Raw genomic sequence first — 13,803 nt, 5'->3', positions numbered from 1 at the left:
CTAATTAATTTTTTGATATTTAAGGTATATTATTAGTGCAATCGAAATTTATTTTCCATATTTTTCTTACTGATTTTTTTGCAAATATGTAGGGATCAATTTTGTAAATAAAAATTTTAAATAAACAAAAGTAAAAGGGTATAACACAAAATGTACTTCAAAAATGTATATATAGATAATATGGTTTATGTAAAAGATAAAATCAGTTAGTAAATATTAATACATAATTTTTCAAATATCGACATTGAATGTGTAAGATATTATTATTTCCATTTTTAAAATCTAAACTATTCAAATCTTTTAATTTAAAAGGAAAATAAAAATTGATGGTAGAGATGATTAAGAACTAATTAATTTTTTGATATTTAAGGTATATTATTAGTGCAATCGAAATTTATTTTCCATATTTTACTTACTGATTTTTTGCAAATATGTAGGGATCAATTTTGTAAATAAAAATTTTACATAAACAAAAGTAAAAGGGTATAACACAAAATGTACTTAAAAAATGTATATATAGATTGATTTTGTTTTTTTTGTGCAAAGAGATTAAGTAACATATCAATTTTTGTGCAAAGAGATTAAATTTTTGGGTACACATCTATGGGACTAATACCAACCCGTCCCACCAAAATCAAAATTGTTTAAAAAAAATTATTTTACTCATATCTATAAACAAAATTATTTTGCACCAAAATCAACATTTTTGTGCAAAGAGATTAAACACTTTTAAATTTTTTGTACAAAGTTTTAAAAAATATTAAACTTATGGGTTAAATTTAAAAATACTAAAAGTTTTAAAATATAATAATATAAAAATAGTTCTTTTACGGGTTAAATCTAAAAAAACACTAAAAATATAAATTTTTAGAGCCATAAAAAATTCAATAAGGTAAAAATGTAATATTATTATACAGGTGGTCAAATTTTAGAATTAACCATCAAAATACAATTATACAATCTTAAACACTAAACAAATACAATATTTAAAAAATTTAGTTTTTTTGTTATAAAAATATTGTCGTGTACCGCGGGTTAAAATCTAGTTTATATATATATTCGCGGCAAAATCAAATACCTTTTATAACAAAGATGGTTTTCTTATCAAGAAAAAAAACAAAACACGTTCAGCCCCAAAAAAATAATATATATACAACTTTTGTCTAGCTTGCAAAATCATCCTACTATATTAATTGGGAAGTACAAATATGAAACTAACCTTAAATGTGTAAAAAAAGTACATTCAATTGCCATTAGAAATTTTTAATTAAGCTTAATTAATTAATTTAAATAAATATAATTAACTAAAAATAAAAAATAAAACTCACAGATCAAATATTAAAAAATCTAAATAATAAAAAAAAAATCTCTCTCTAATAAATTATGGACAAAATTAGTAAATATTTTTAAAAAAAAAAAAATATAAACCAATCAGTTTTAAAAACTAAGATTTTATATCCAAGTATACAATATAATTATATTTAATAACTAAATTTGAAGATTTCAAATTATGATTCTCCTATCATCTTTATTTTATTTTATTTACAAATTGTTTGGAATTTTCATATAATACTTATCATTAATAAAATGCAAAATTTTTTCTGCATATGTTGTGATTTGAATTTTTAAAAACGAAGATATATCACTCAATCTATGAAAAATGTGTGTTTTAATTTCCACATTGGCGGGTTGGTAAAACTAAATTTATATAGATGATAAATTATAATTTTTAGTTTCTCACAATTATAATAATAAAATTACTATTTTATATTTCACAAAATAATGCTGCAAATACAACAAACAAACAATAGAAAACTGAAATAATACGTCAAAAAATAAAATACTATAATATTCTAAAATAATAAGTATTCAAATAGACTAATAGATTTACAGAATAATTAATAATAAATATTATTTCAAACAAAATAATATTTTTTTAAAAATATAACAATAACTTTTATTATTATATTATAAATTTTTTTTAAAATGTTGATCCGTGCTTTAAGCACGAGATATCTCGTAGTATAATAGTATTTGGACGGTTACATACATATGTATTAAGAACCTTCATGACGGTTAACAGTTAACAACTTTGAAAGAAAAATCAAAACATTTGAGAACTAAAAACACGTGTCCACACATCGTACACTCAATCAAAGTCAAGTACTGCTTAATCTATATGTTGTCCATATTACATCACAATATACGTAACGTAGGGGAAGCTACATCTCATTATTACGAAACTACCCTTAGTCGTTGTCAACTTGACCTTTCCTCACCATCACTCATTGCGGAGGAAACTTCCCGGCCACCACCGCGCAACCGCCTCTAGCTTTAAATAATTCTCCAAAGTTTTCAAACCCGTGTTTTAACCGTCGGACAATCAAGAATCTCCCCACCTATACACAAACACGCATTCACATATTCATCTTTATATATAACCTACCATTTTTAAAAGAATCTTTATCGAACCATTTAGTATTCAAGATTTGTATTCAAATCAAGAAATGAGTCTTTCTAAGAACCAGAAATCTCCATTGTCAAGGTTGTACAAGAAATATTCCAAGAAGAAGTCAGAATCTTCAAGAACGCTTGAAGATGAAGCAAGAACCAGCAGCAGTAGCGGTAGCAGCTCGTTAAACGTGGACGAGCTGAGAACCGTGTTTGACTATATGGATCGGTAAAATCTCCGGGGAGGAGCTACAGAGCTGCGTTAGTATCTTAGGCGGCTCGTTGTCCTCACGTGAGGCAGAGGAGGTGGTGATGATTTCTGACGTTGACGGAGACGGGTTTATTGACTTTGGTGAGTTTTTGAAGCTTATGGAAGGTGATGATGGTAGTGATGAAGAGAGGAGGAAGGAGCTGGGAGAAGCGTTTGGGATGTATGTGATGGAGGGAGAAGAGTTTATCACGGCGGCGAGTTTACAGAGGACATTAAGTCGGCTCGGCGAGTCGTGTACCGTTGATGCTTGTAAGGGTATGATTCGTGGGTATGATCAGAATGGTGATGGAGTTCTCAGTTTCGACGAGTTTGTTCTGATGATGCGTTGAGATGATTGATATATGGGGGTTTGGACATTTCTTTCTTTCTTTTATCTAGTTAATTGCTTACTTCAAATTCTTTTCATATAATTATTTTTATTCTTTTGAGTTCTTCTTATTCCTTTGTATATTTGTGTCTCACCTGATCCATCTATAGTATTTTTTTTCTTCTCTTTTATTTTATTTTTAAGATTCTTTTGTTGTTATGTAGATTTCTTTGTATTTTTCTTCATTTCAAACATATATATAATTCATTTAAATTACATACTTCAAATATCTATATTAACATTTTTGAATTATATTTTGTGTAAATTTTCATGCAAAAATGCCAAAAATCGATATTAAAAAAATATTCAAATTCTCACAAACAAACCCTAGCTATATTGTACAATATAAATTATATATAACTAAAAATATAGGTCCCCGATATACCGCGGGTTAAAATCTAGTACATAAATATTTATGACTCATCATGTCCGGAGCTACAATTGTTCGGAAATAATTTTTAAAAATTTATGCTAAACAAAAACTGTTTTAACTGATCCTTTTTTAATATCATACTAGCTACTAACCCGCGGTAAACCGCGGTCATAAGTTTTTATATATGTAAATTTGTAATCACTTATTTTGTTATTTTGTTATTATGTTATTTATAATCATTTGTGATTATAAATTCATCTTGCTTATATTATACTTTTTATATTTTAAAAATGTTTATTGAAAAACTTTGTCAATAAAACATTTTTTTTTATTTTTGGTTATGAAAATATTATGAGTATAATCTTATTGTGGTTAGTAATTTATTTTATTGTTAAGAGTATTTAGATTTGGTAAATCTAAGCTGTTAAACGATTGATTGACATGTTACCTGCGATTTTTTCTGCTTACTTAGATAATTAGGCTTGATTAATTATTAATTATCAATATTACCCTTAATGATTCTATCTTTTATTTAACTATTTTTAATGGCATTTGAATGTAAATTTTAACACTTTTTAAGGTTAGTTTCTTTTTTGTACTTCTCAATTAATATAGTAGGATATTGTATAAAATACATACTATTTTTAAAAAAAATATCTTATAATATATATAGTAGATTTTTTTTTTCAACTTCACATTAAATAATTAAAATAAAACTCTTCGATTGGTTGCCCAAACTGGAGGAAAAAAGTTTACAAAAAAAGATTCTGAAACTAAGTCTCTGGAAGAACGAACTAAGCAATCAGCCTTCACATTGGACGTCCTTGGGATCTTGATAAGGGTGAAGGAAGGCATTGAAGCACTAAGACCAAGTTTATTGGTAGTATGTTAGTAGGGGGTTGTTAAATTTAATATGAATTAATTGTGTGTTTTTTAAAAAATAAGAACCCATGATCTCTTAGATAAAATTTTCTTATTTATTGATAGGTTCTTATTTTGGGTCTCTTATTTTTAAAATTTTTTTTTAAAAAATTTTAATTAGAATAGAAGTGATATAAATGTGTAAACATTTAAGATTTTATTAAATTAGAAAATAATGCATTTTAATTAATTTTCAAACATACAAAACATAATAAAAACATTAATACATATTACAACAGAAGTGCAATTTATAAATGGAGAGAATGATTAATTTTAATACTGATTTGCTCCAAATTTTGCCCAAATATTTTCAATCAAATCATCTTGCAAGCATTTATTTTTCTCTTTATCACGAACATCATTTCGATTCTTGAGCATAGTAGCGACACATGAAGGCATGGGTGTTGGAAGCGTGTAGTCAACTTCTGAAGCACTTGACTCCCTTTGTGTGAATTCAGTTTGATCAAACAGATTGTACCCATTTCGTTCGTCCTCCACTATCATATTGTGCAGTATGATACACGCTCTCATTATTTTCCCAATTTTTACTATATCCCAAATAAGAGCCGGGTTTTTGACTATGGCAAATCGAGCCTGCAAAACTCCAAAAGCACGCTCTACATCTTTACGCACAGCTTCTTGTTGTCTCGCAAATAAAGCGTCTTTTGGAGTTTGTGGCAGTGGAATAGATTGGATAAAAGTAGCCCATTTTGGATAAATACCATCTGTCAGATAGTAAGCCAATTTATACTCATGGCCGTTGACACTGTATTTCACTTTAGGAGCTCGACCATGCAAAATATCATCAAAGACTGGAGATCGGTCAAGAATATTGATATCATTTAATGTACCTGGTAGTCCAAAGAAAGCATGCCAGATCCAGAGATCATACGAAGCCACCGCCTCTAAAACAATTGTGGGCTTTCCTGTTCCGCGGGTGTATTGACCTTTCCATGCGGTAGGACAATTCTTCCACTCCCAATGCATACAATCGATGCTTCCTATCATGCCGGGAAATCCGCGATACTCGCCAACGTCGAGTAGTCTTTGAAGATCTGCTGGTGTGGGTCTTCTCAAGTACTCATCTCCAAATAAATTTACGACTGAATCTGTAAATTTGTCCAAGCATGCTAGCGCCACGTTTGGAGAAAGTCGGAGGTATTCGTCAAACGCATCAGCTGCAGAACCATATGCCATCATACGAATTGCTGCTGTACACTTCTGCAATGTAGACAGACCCAACCTTCCGGTAGCATCTCTTCTTTGTTGAAAATAGGGAACTTCATTTGCAAGCTTATCGACAATACGCATGAATAATGGCTTGTTCATTCTAAAACGGCGACGGAAAATGTTGGGAGGGTAAGTAGGAGCATCACTGAAATAATCATTCCACAAGTGGTCATGACCGACTTCTCGATTTCTTTCAATGTGAATTCGCTTTTTTCTTGGTTTAGGTGGTGGTTGACTTTGGATTGGTGGAGTAAGAAGATTTTGCCATACATGATTGGTGATTTGATCGCATGTTTGATTAAAACATTCATCAAGTATATCATCAACATCATCATTATGGGAAGAAGAAGAAGCCATATTGGAGCTTTTGGAAATAAAGGAAAAGTGTTTTGGTGTTTAGAATTTAGAGATGGAGTTATGTTTTCATTGGTTTGGTGTGAATATTTTGTGTGCTAGTAGTGGACATATATAGGAAATTTTGGGACAGTCGAAACTATAAATATGTGGATAGAAAATATTGAATACAATTTGTGGTCTTAAATGAAAAGATAACTTGTGGTAGATGTACAAAAATACAAAAACCCTCGTAAAAACATGTGGTGAAAGTACATAATTATACAAAAGTGAATCCTATTGCTCTTCACATGGTGTCACGGGGATGAAAACATGTGGTGAAAATACATAATCTTGACCGAATCCATCACATGTTTCCTTCTTTTGGTGTCACATTTGCTGTTCTTTTGGTGTCACATGATGACATAATCTTGCTGTTCTTTTGGTGTCACGAAGCATCACTGAAACAAAAACACAAACACAAACAAAATTGAATCAAAACACAAATAAAACTGAGTCAAACTAAGTAAAACATAAACTAAGTAAAACATAAACTAAGTAAAACATAAACTAAGTAGAACATAAACTGAATCAAACTGAAACATAAACTGAATCAAACTGAAACATAAACTAAGTAAAACATAAACTGAATCAAACTGAAACATAAACTGAATCAAACTGAAACATAAACTAAGTAAAACATAAACTAAGTAGAAACAATTCGATTACACCAAAACAAGAAACACTTGGATTACATAAAGCTTGTCCGATTACAAAAAAACACAAGCTTGTCCGATTACAACCAAATACTTAGAACACAAAAAACACAAACATATTTAGAACACAACAATATTCGAAACTACAACAACCAAATACATAGAACACTAAAAACACAAGCGTAATTCGGATTCAACTTGATGACATCATGTCATCAATTAGCTTGTCCTTCAGAGCTTTCTCGGATTCAGATAGTGAATCCTTCTTAGCAATCAGATTTTCAAGCATAACATGCTTCATATGCTCCTTCTTCATAGCGAACTCTTTCTCCTTCAAGGTGAAATCTTTCTGTTTCATCTCATACATCCTCTCTACACGTTCCAACTGAAGCTCCAAGAAATCGCCTCCATCTTCCTCCACAGCCGGTTGTGTACTAGTGCTCTTTTTCGACTTCCCCTTTGCAGCCTTAACACCAGGAGGACGTGGCTGTGATCCATCGATGTCATTCACCGGATGTGCATCCTCCCTTCCCCTCTTCACTCCATTGCCTTTAGTAGATATGGATGCACACCATTTTTGATCATACCTTAAGTCTCGCCAAGCATGCTCCAAGGTAAACCAATGTCCTTGATCATTGGAGAATATTTTGTGTGCTACCTTCATCACGTCATCTTCACTCTGCCCACTCGACTTCTCTCTTGTAGCAGTCTCGTAACAACCAACGAACTTGCACACCAAGTCATTGATCCTCCCCCACCTCTGCTTACAATGACTCGCCTCCCTCTTTGGCCGACCTACAGCATTCAGACACTTTCCAACATAGTCTGCAATCCTTCCCCAAAAAGCACCGCGTCTTTGCTGATTAGAAGTTACCGGATCCTTGCTGGTGTTGAGCCAACCAGAGACAAGCATCTTATCATCAGCTGGTAACCAAGCATGCCTTAACTTGCGGCTTTCTTGAGGTGATGCAGGTTCAGATGGAGTTTCAGAACATGGACTTAGAGAAGGACTGTCGATGTTTTGAGTTTCAAGCTGACTTTGTAACAGATTCATATAGCTAGAGGAGGGATGATATGGATTCATGTAGTCGTCAGAATCCATATCACAGGGGTTGAAGGAGAATAAAAAGATTCAAAGAAGTTTATAAGAAAGACTATGAACGAGACTGAAAGGTGTTAAAGGGTTTAGAAGAGATTCATTTGCGAGTTTATAAGGAAGACTATGAACGAAGATTCAAAGGTGTTAAAGGAGAAAAAAGAGATTCAAAGAGACTAGTTGGTGTAAGTTACTAGTTACTATGAAGAGGAAGACAATGAATTTATAAGGTGTAAGTTATTTTTACTTTTACAACTAGTTGGTTTAAATTTTGTAATTAAGTCTTCCCTAAACTACAACAACCAAACATTAAACATCTTCACAACCAACTCACACACACTTCAAATAATAACATCAATAATGATTGACTAGACTAATACCTACACTAACAAGTACTAAACACATTTATCACAACCAACCAACAAACATCAATGACTCACTATCATACTTTAACTAGCATTAAATAAAGTGTGTGTGAGGTAAAGAGTAACAAGGACTCTACCGTTGGTTTGTAGGATTCTCCAACTTTCTCGGGTTTCAAACTTTACCTTTGGGAAATGGGAGATGATTAACTGCTTCAGTAAGAGACGCTCACTCCCTTCTTGTTGTTGCTTCCATTGCTGATACGCCAATAGCTTTGCACAGTCCCTGTTTCATACAAAAGAATCAATATCCAACCACATATACAAAACCCATATGAAGAAATTGACAGAGGTTTGTTTACTTACATGAGCTGAGTCTCGGAATAGCCAGTGTGATGCTTGAGAGTGTTGGTCCAAATGGGACTTTGGTGTAGAGCAGATCTTGCTGCGTAGATTGCAGAAGCAGCTAGCATAGATGGACTGAACATTATCGTAGTATCGTAATGCATCACACTTAACTCCGCCAAATAGTGTACCATATTCTCCATCTGAAGACAAAAAGAGACCTGTTGAAATGTTATATATAGTGTAATGTAAAACCATGGAAGAAACTCTAAAACCATTGTCTTACCACTCGAGAGTAGACAATATAGTCTTCTCCATCACCAGAATCTGTTTGTGACTGTATGCATGGTCTGCAATATCAGCTAAGTCCGACACCTGCAAAAAAAATTATAATTCAGAAGCTGAAGACAAGAAGAATCATAATCAGAAGCTACAAATGATTTAAGAGTTATCTGTTTCTATTACATGTGGTGGCCAGATCTCTTCGTATTTGGAAGACATGAGAAGAGCACTGAGACCAACTAGCTGCAGTTCTTTTCTAGGTACTGTCTTAACTGACAAGAACCGATCGAGAATGTTAACAGTGAGGTAAAACTTCTCTGGGTTTAGCTCGAATCGGACATGTACATCTATCAACCACTCCACCAGAATCAACTCATCTTTTCATTAATCTCAGGTTGTGAATGCATGTAATCTCATGGTCTCCATTCACTCTGCCAATCCAAATGAGAACTTTAAATAAAACAAGTTCACTCTACAAGGAAAGATTCATGATTTATATAAGACTAAATAGTATACTAACCTCAACAGACTTGTAGTAACGGTAGATCTCTTCCACATATTCCACAGCTGCAAGGTCATTCTTAGCATCAGCAGAATCGATATCAACAATCACTTCTTTCTGTTTCTTCTCTATACCACAAGCAGCCTGAAAAATCAAAAGAAAGAAACAAAAAGAGATAATTTAGAACAGACCAAACATCTTCTTACTTTCAAAACCAAGAATCATCACTTCACAAAGCAAAATTAATACCTTGCTTCTAGCGGTAAGAACAGATGTGTAAGTGGTTGATTTCTTCTTAGTAGCCTTCTTCTTTCGGACAAGAACTAAACTATGTTCTTCATCACTGTCTGAGCTTATCTCAATCACCTCTACAACCTTTGATTCCAGAACTGAAAGAACTCACAGGCATTCCAATGTAAACTCGTGTGCCTTCAATCCTCTGAAACGAGAGGATTCTGCAATACGAAGAAGAAGAAGAAAAATTAGAATTGAAAGACGAAGAAGAAACCTGGAAATAAGGAGTATGAATTACGATATCAGTCAAACATAGAACAAAGAACCCTAATTTTTGAACAAAGAACAAAGAACCCTAATTTTCGAACAAGGAACAAAGAACCCTAATTTCAAGCAAACAAAATCAAATCAACCTAACAGTTTACCTAAAATCATACTAATGCCCTGATAAACTTACCCTCTCAATCGAATTGATTATTGGTGTTCCGATTGCATCGCATACTCCGTCAATTCACCACCGCTACAATCTCCACGACGATTCAAATCGCCACCGCTACCGTCACGATGATGACATCTCCGCCGATTCAACTTGCCTCAATCTGTAGCCTGCGATTAAACCAGCTCTTCCTTTGGCGGATCGACACTTTGATCGGGAGAGAAAGAGAGAACGAGAGAAAGAGAGAAAGAAAGAAAGAAATTGAAAGAAAGAAATCGTGGAAAAAAAAAATTTATTCCCTTCTCTATTTTTCTCTTGGACCAACAATAAATGGACACATTGCGTCTCTTAAGATTAATTTCAGTATGTTATATAAGAGAGTCTCTACTCTATTTTCTTTACTTTTGATTTATTTTTAACCTACCAAAAATCTAAAAACCCCCCCTAACAACCCCCAATAATCATGCCCTAAGTACCTGAAACTCCTCCAGAAGCGTTGAGAAGGCCGGCCACTCCTCCAGAACTTGCACCATTGCTAACAACTCTGCAGAACCTGTCTCGAATCTCCGGCAATCAATCCCTCTGGATCGGATACACTCCATCGCCCATAATAATGCTTCTAACTCTGAATGAAGTGGAGATGCACTGCGACGATGACATTTGGCACCCATTACCAAATATATATAGTAGATATTTGTTATTCAAAAAAATTATGTATTTATAAAAATCTAAACTATTGCACATGTTAACAAATCTACAATTCTATTTTGATAAGACCTTATGAGATTTTTTTCATTTTTTTTTTCTTGCAAAGAGATTTATTCAAAGATACGTTTTCAATTATTTTGCATCACCCATAAAGAAGATTGACATCTCCCAGAAGACAGAAAATTCATAGGAGCAAAATAAGTAATGGTATTTTAATTTAATGTAAGCTAAGGTATCAGAAGAAACTAGAAAAATTCTGTGAAAACCTAAAAAGTTACCAAGTTTAATTTAGTATCAAAATTCCCAACGGTAACTGGAAAAACGCCGGAATTGAATCCGGGGCGAGGCACAAAACTTGAAGATTCATTCCTCTTTCCATGGTTGCTTTCTAGGGTTCTCTACTCTATTCCCAAATCCCACCACGTCGTCATGAACCCCCTCTCCTCCTTGTGGTTATTTTCGTTGCTCTTTACGACCGCGATTGCAGCACAAGAGTCTCCAATCACTCGAATCGCTTTCGGTTCATGTGCTAATCAAAGCGCTCCACAGGTAAACCAATCGTACAATTCTCTCTGGATTCGCAATTTTATTATGTGTTAGGACAGTTCTGTAAGTGAAACTCGAATTGGAGATTATATTTTAGTAAGTATTCCCAATTTTGTGTTAGGACTGTGTTGCGTTTCGCCTGGTATGTAAGATTCGATTTTTTGTTCGATCTCATGATTTTTTTTTTTTTTTATATATGGTTTTTGCTACATTTAGCCAGTATGGGATGCAATAAACAAGTTTAATCCACAACTGTTCATTTGGTTGGGTGATAACATCTATGGAGATATCAAAAGACCACTTAAGGTTTTTGGGAAAGAGAGAACCTTTGGGCCGTGGAGGAACACACCGAGGTTTATACCTTCTTCAGAGGAAGAAATGAAATCAAGATACGCCAAAGCCAAGGCTACTCCTGGCTATTCTCGTCTTCATAGAAATGCCAAGGTTATTGGCACTTGGGATGATCATGATTACGGCTTGAATGACGCTGGAAAAGAGTTTGATCATAAAGTCCGTAACCAAAAACTAATGCTTGATTTCTTGGATGAGCCTCTTGATAGTCCTAGGAGAAAGCAAGCTGGTGTTTATGCATCTTATACTTATGGTCCACCTAACCGTAAAGTCAAGGTTCCTCCTGTCTTCTTTTTGTAAAGATTTTAGTGAAGAGTTTTTTGTATGTAAGTCTACTGAAAATTTTCTTCTGCAGGTTATAGTTTTAGATACTAGGTACCATAGAGACCCTTTGCCAAGTGATGGAAGTATCTTGGGTGAAACTCAGTGGGGATGGCTCGAAAAAGAATTGAGAGGTCCGCGGAGCGAAATCACTATAATAGGATCTTCCGTTCAGGTATTCTGTATCTTGTTTTAGTTGATGAAGCTGAGTGTCTTATTCCATCTAGCATTGGTCATCCAATCCAATAAAATGGTTTCTTGACTTGTCCAGGTGATATCAAATATATCTGCTACCACTGGACCTCTCTTTTATATGGAATCATGGGCCCGTTTTCCAAAGGAAAGAAAACGTCTTTTCCAACTGATATCCGACACTAAGGTACGGGACTGTCGGACAGTAATTTTTTTTTTCCCAACTGTCAGTTTTCTTTTTTCCTCGTTCGCGCTAATTCTTTGCTGCTTTGACGTTAACAGAGGAATGGAGTTATATTCATCAGTGGAGATGTGCATTTTGGAGAAATCACTAGATATGATTGTTCTGTTGGGTACCCATTATATGATGTTACCTCTAGTGGTCTAGTACAATATGTTGAGAAAGTTATCCCTCACCCCTTGCGCCCCATCGTTAGGCTTCTTTTCTGGTATACACCAAGCACGATGAGAGTTATCAATGAAAATTGCAAATTCAAATCATGTACATACGGTATTATTCTCAACTTATTCCGTTACTCTTTTCTTTTCTGAACAATCATCTTACATTGCTATCCAAAAGTTCTATTTATAAGCAAAGAGTCTACTATACAAAAAGCACAGCTGCTGAAACCTTAACTAGCCTAGGACTGAATATAACAGATTGTAGCTGTTGTGAGTAGGTTTGAAAGCAGCTTCGTTAGCTGCTTTCATGGTTGGGTGAATTGCAACGAGGATAGTGTTTTCATGTATTGGTTATTATCATCTATCCAGTCGATTTACGTTTAACTAATAACAGACTGAAAACATTGCACATTATCATTGTAGCTGTTGTTTATATAACATGGCACTCCCTTGGAGGATTACATTTGTCACAATATCTTAAAATTACTTGCAGGGCAACAAAACTTTGGAGCAATATCGATAGATTGGAATGCAAATCCGGTTACCATAAGGCTCGAGGTCAGGGATGTCAACGGACACGCAGTACTAGGCACAAATGTTTCTTTACCTGAGCTACAACCACGAGGGCCAAATATCTTGACAGATCCAACCGCAAAGGGAAAGTCCCAACGACATTGCACGCTCGAGATCGATTTACCAGGAACAACCAGATACCGATTGGCAGTTCTCATCTACTTCACCATTGCTGGTATGTCATTCTTCCTTACTGGTATTATTACTCTTGTTCGGGTGAAAGAAATGCTGCAGAGTACTGATATATACACTGTTTGGTTGGATTCAACAGTCTTGGCAATGGCGTTATTAGGATTGATCATTGGTGTTGTACTGACCATAACAGCTTGCGTTTATAAATGCAAGGTTGACTGATTGTTGGTTTGTTTCGGTAAACCTTTTCTCATTTTTTTCGTCACTGAGCTTTTAACACCTTTTGCTCCAACAAAACAGTATGTACATCTTTATACCTTATAAACTGTATCAGTCTATGAAGCACGGGCTAGGCTATTTCGTGATTATTTTGCAAGTAGATTATAATGTTTATGGAGACATTGGTTTTGATCAAACCCCACATAAAAGAAATAATTATTTAAAAATGCAATTAGACATGAATTTTGATCATGTTAATCTTTGTCATGTTTGTTTTTTGTTTGCGTTTGAATGTAATTGTTTTTGTTTGCTTGCTTTCGCATATAAAATTGAAATGAGTATGTGAACTAATGAGAAAGATGGAATGTTTTGTGCTATTTATATCTCTACTGACTTCCATGGAAATTACTTCAATGACCTTATGTTTTTTTTTTACTATG

The 13,803-nt window shown here is 33.8% G+C and overlaps 3 protein-coding genes and 2 pseudogenes across 3 annotated transcripts; 2 read left to right on the top strand and 3 right to left on the bottom strand.

Annotated features, from left to right (window-relative positions):
- On the top strand, positions 2,025–3,225 carry LOC104771355 (annotated as a pseudogene).
- On the bottom strand, positions 4,847–5,694 carry LOC104772716. The gene is made up of 3 exons (XM_010497298.1): positions 5,373–5,694; positions 5,106–5,234; positions 4,847–4,977 (listed from the first exon to the last, which is right to left on the bottom strand). Exons 1-3 carry the CDS (start codon positions 5,692–5,694, stop codon positions 4,847–4,849), a joined length of 582 nt encoding a protein of 193 aa, XP_010495600.1.
- LOC104772715 (glutathione S-transferase T3-like) lies at positions 6,856–7,764 on the bottom strand. Its single transcript, XM_010497297.1, has one exon. It carries the CDS (start codon positions 7,762–7,764, stop codon positions 6,856–6,858), a length of 909 nt encoding a protein of 302 aa, XP_010495599.1.
- Positions 8,167–10,590, bottom strand: LOC104772714 (annotated as a pseudogene).
- On the top strand, positions 10,769–13,512 carry LOC104771354 (alkaline phosphatase D-like). Its single transcript, XM_010495872.2, has 7 exons — positions 10,769–11,176; positions 11,390–11,800; positions 11,880–12,020; positions 12,117–12,224; positions 12,320–12,548; positions 12,933–13,187; positions 13,284–13,512. Exons 1-7 carry the CDS (start codon positions 11,057–11,059, stop codon positions 13,364–13,366), a joined length of 1,347 nt encoding a protein of 448 aa, XP_010494174.1. The 5' UTR covers positions 10,769–11,056; the 3' UTR covers positions 13,367–13,512.

Source organism: Camelina sativa, chromosome 20, assembly GCF_000633955.1.
Source record: "Camelina sativa cultivar DH55 chromosome 20, Cs, whole genome shotgun sequence".
Lineage (NCBI taxonomy): Eukaryota > Viridiplantae > Streptophyta > Magnoliopsida > Brassicales > Brassicaceae > Camelina > Camelina sativa.
Note: the sequence above shows the minus strand (reverse complement) of the source record. Positions and strands in the feature narration are given on the sequence as shown.

Bases quoted from the DNA above. Each gene is read 5' to 3' on its own strand.
- LOC104772716 (XM_010497298.1), bottom strand. From the start codon at position 5,694: ATGCGTATTGTCGATAAGCTTGCAAATGAAGTTCCCTATTTTCAACAA. The intron at 5,235-5,372 runs GTATGCATTGGG...TTGGACTACCAG, and splicing joins CATGATAGGAAGCATCGATT to GTACATTAAATGATATCAAT. The intron at 4,978-5,105 runs GTATTTATCCAA...GGAGTTTTGCAG, and splicing joins GGCTTACTATCTGACAGATG to GCTCGATTTGCCATAGTCAA.
- LOC104772715 (XM_010497297.1), bottom strand. From the start codon at position 7,764: ATGGATTCTGACGACTACATGAATCCATATCATCCCTCCTCTAGCTAT.
- LOC104771354 (XM_010495872.2), top strand. From the start codon at position 11,057: ATGAACCCCCTCTCCTCCTTGTGGTTATTTTCGTTGCTCTTTACGACC. The intron at 11,177-11,389 runs GTAAACCAATCG...TGCTACATTTAG, and splicing joins CTAATCAAAGCGCTCCACAG to CCAGTATGGGATGCAATAAA. The intron at 12,021-12,116 runs GTATTCTGTATC...TGACTTGTCCAG, and splicing joins TAATAGGATCTTCCGTTCAG to GTGATATCAAATATATCTGC.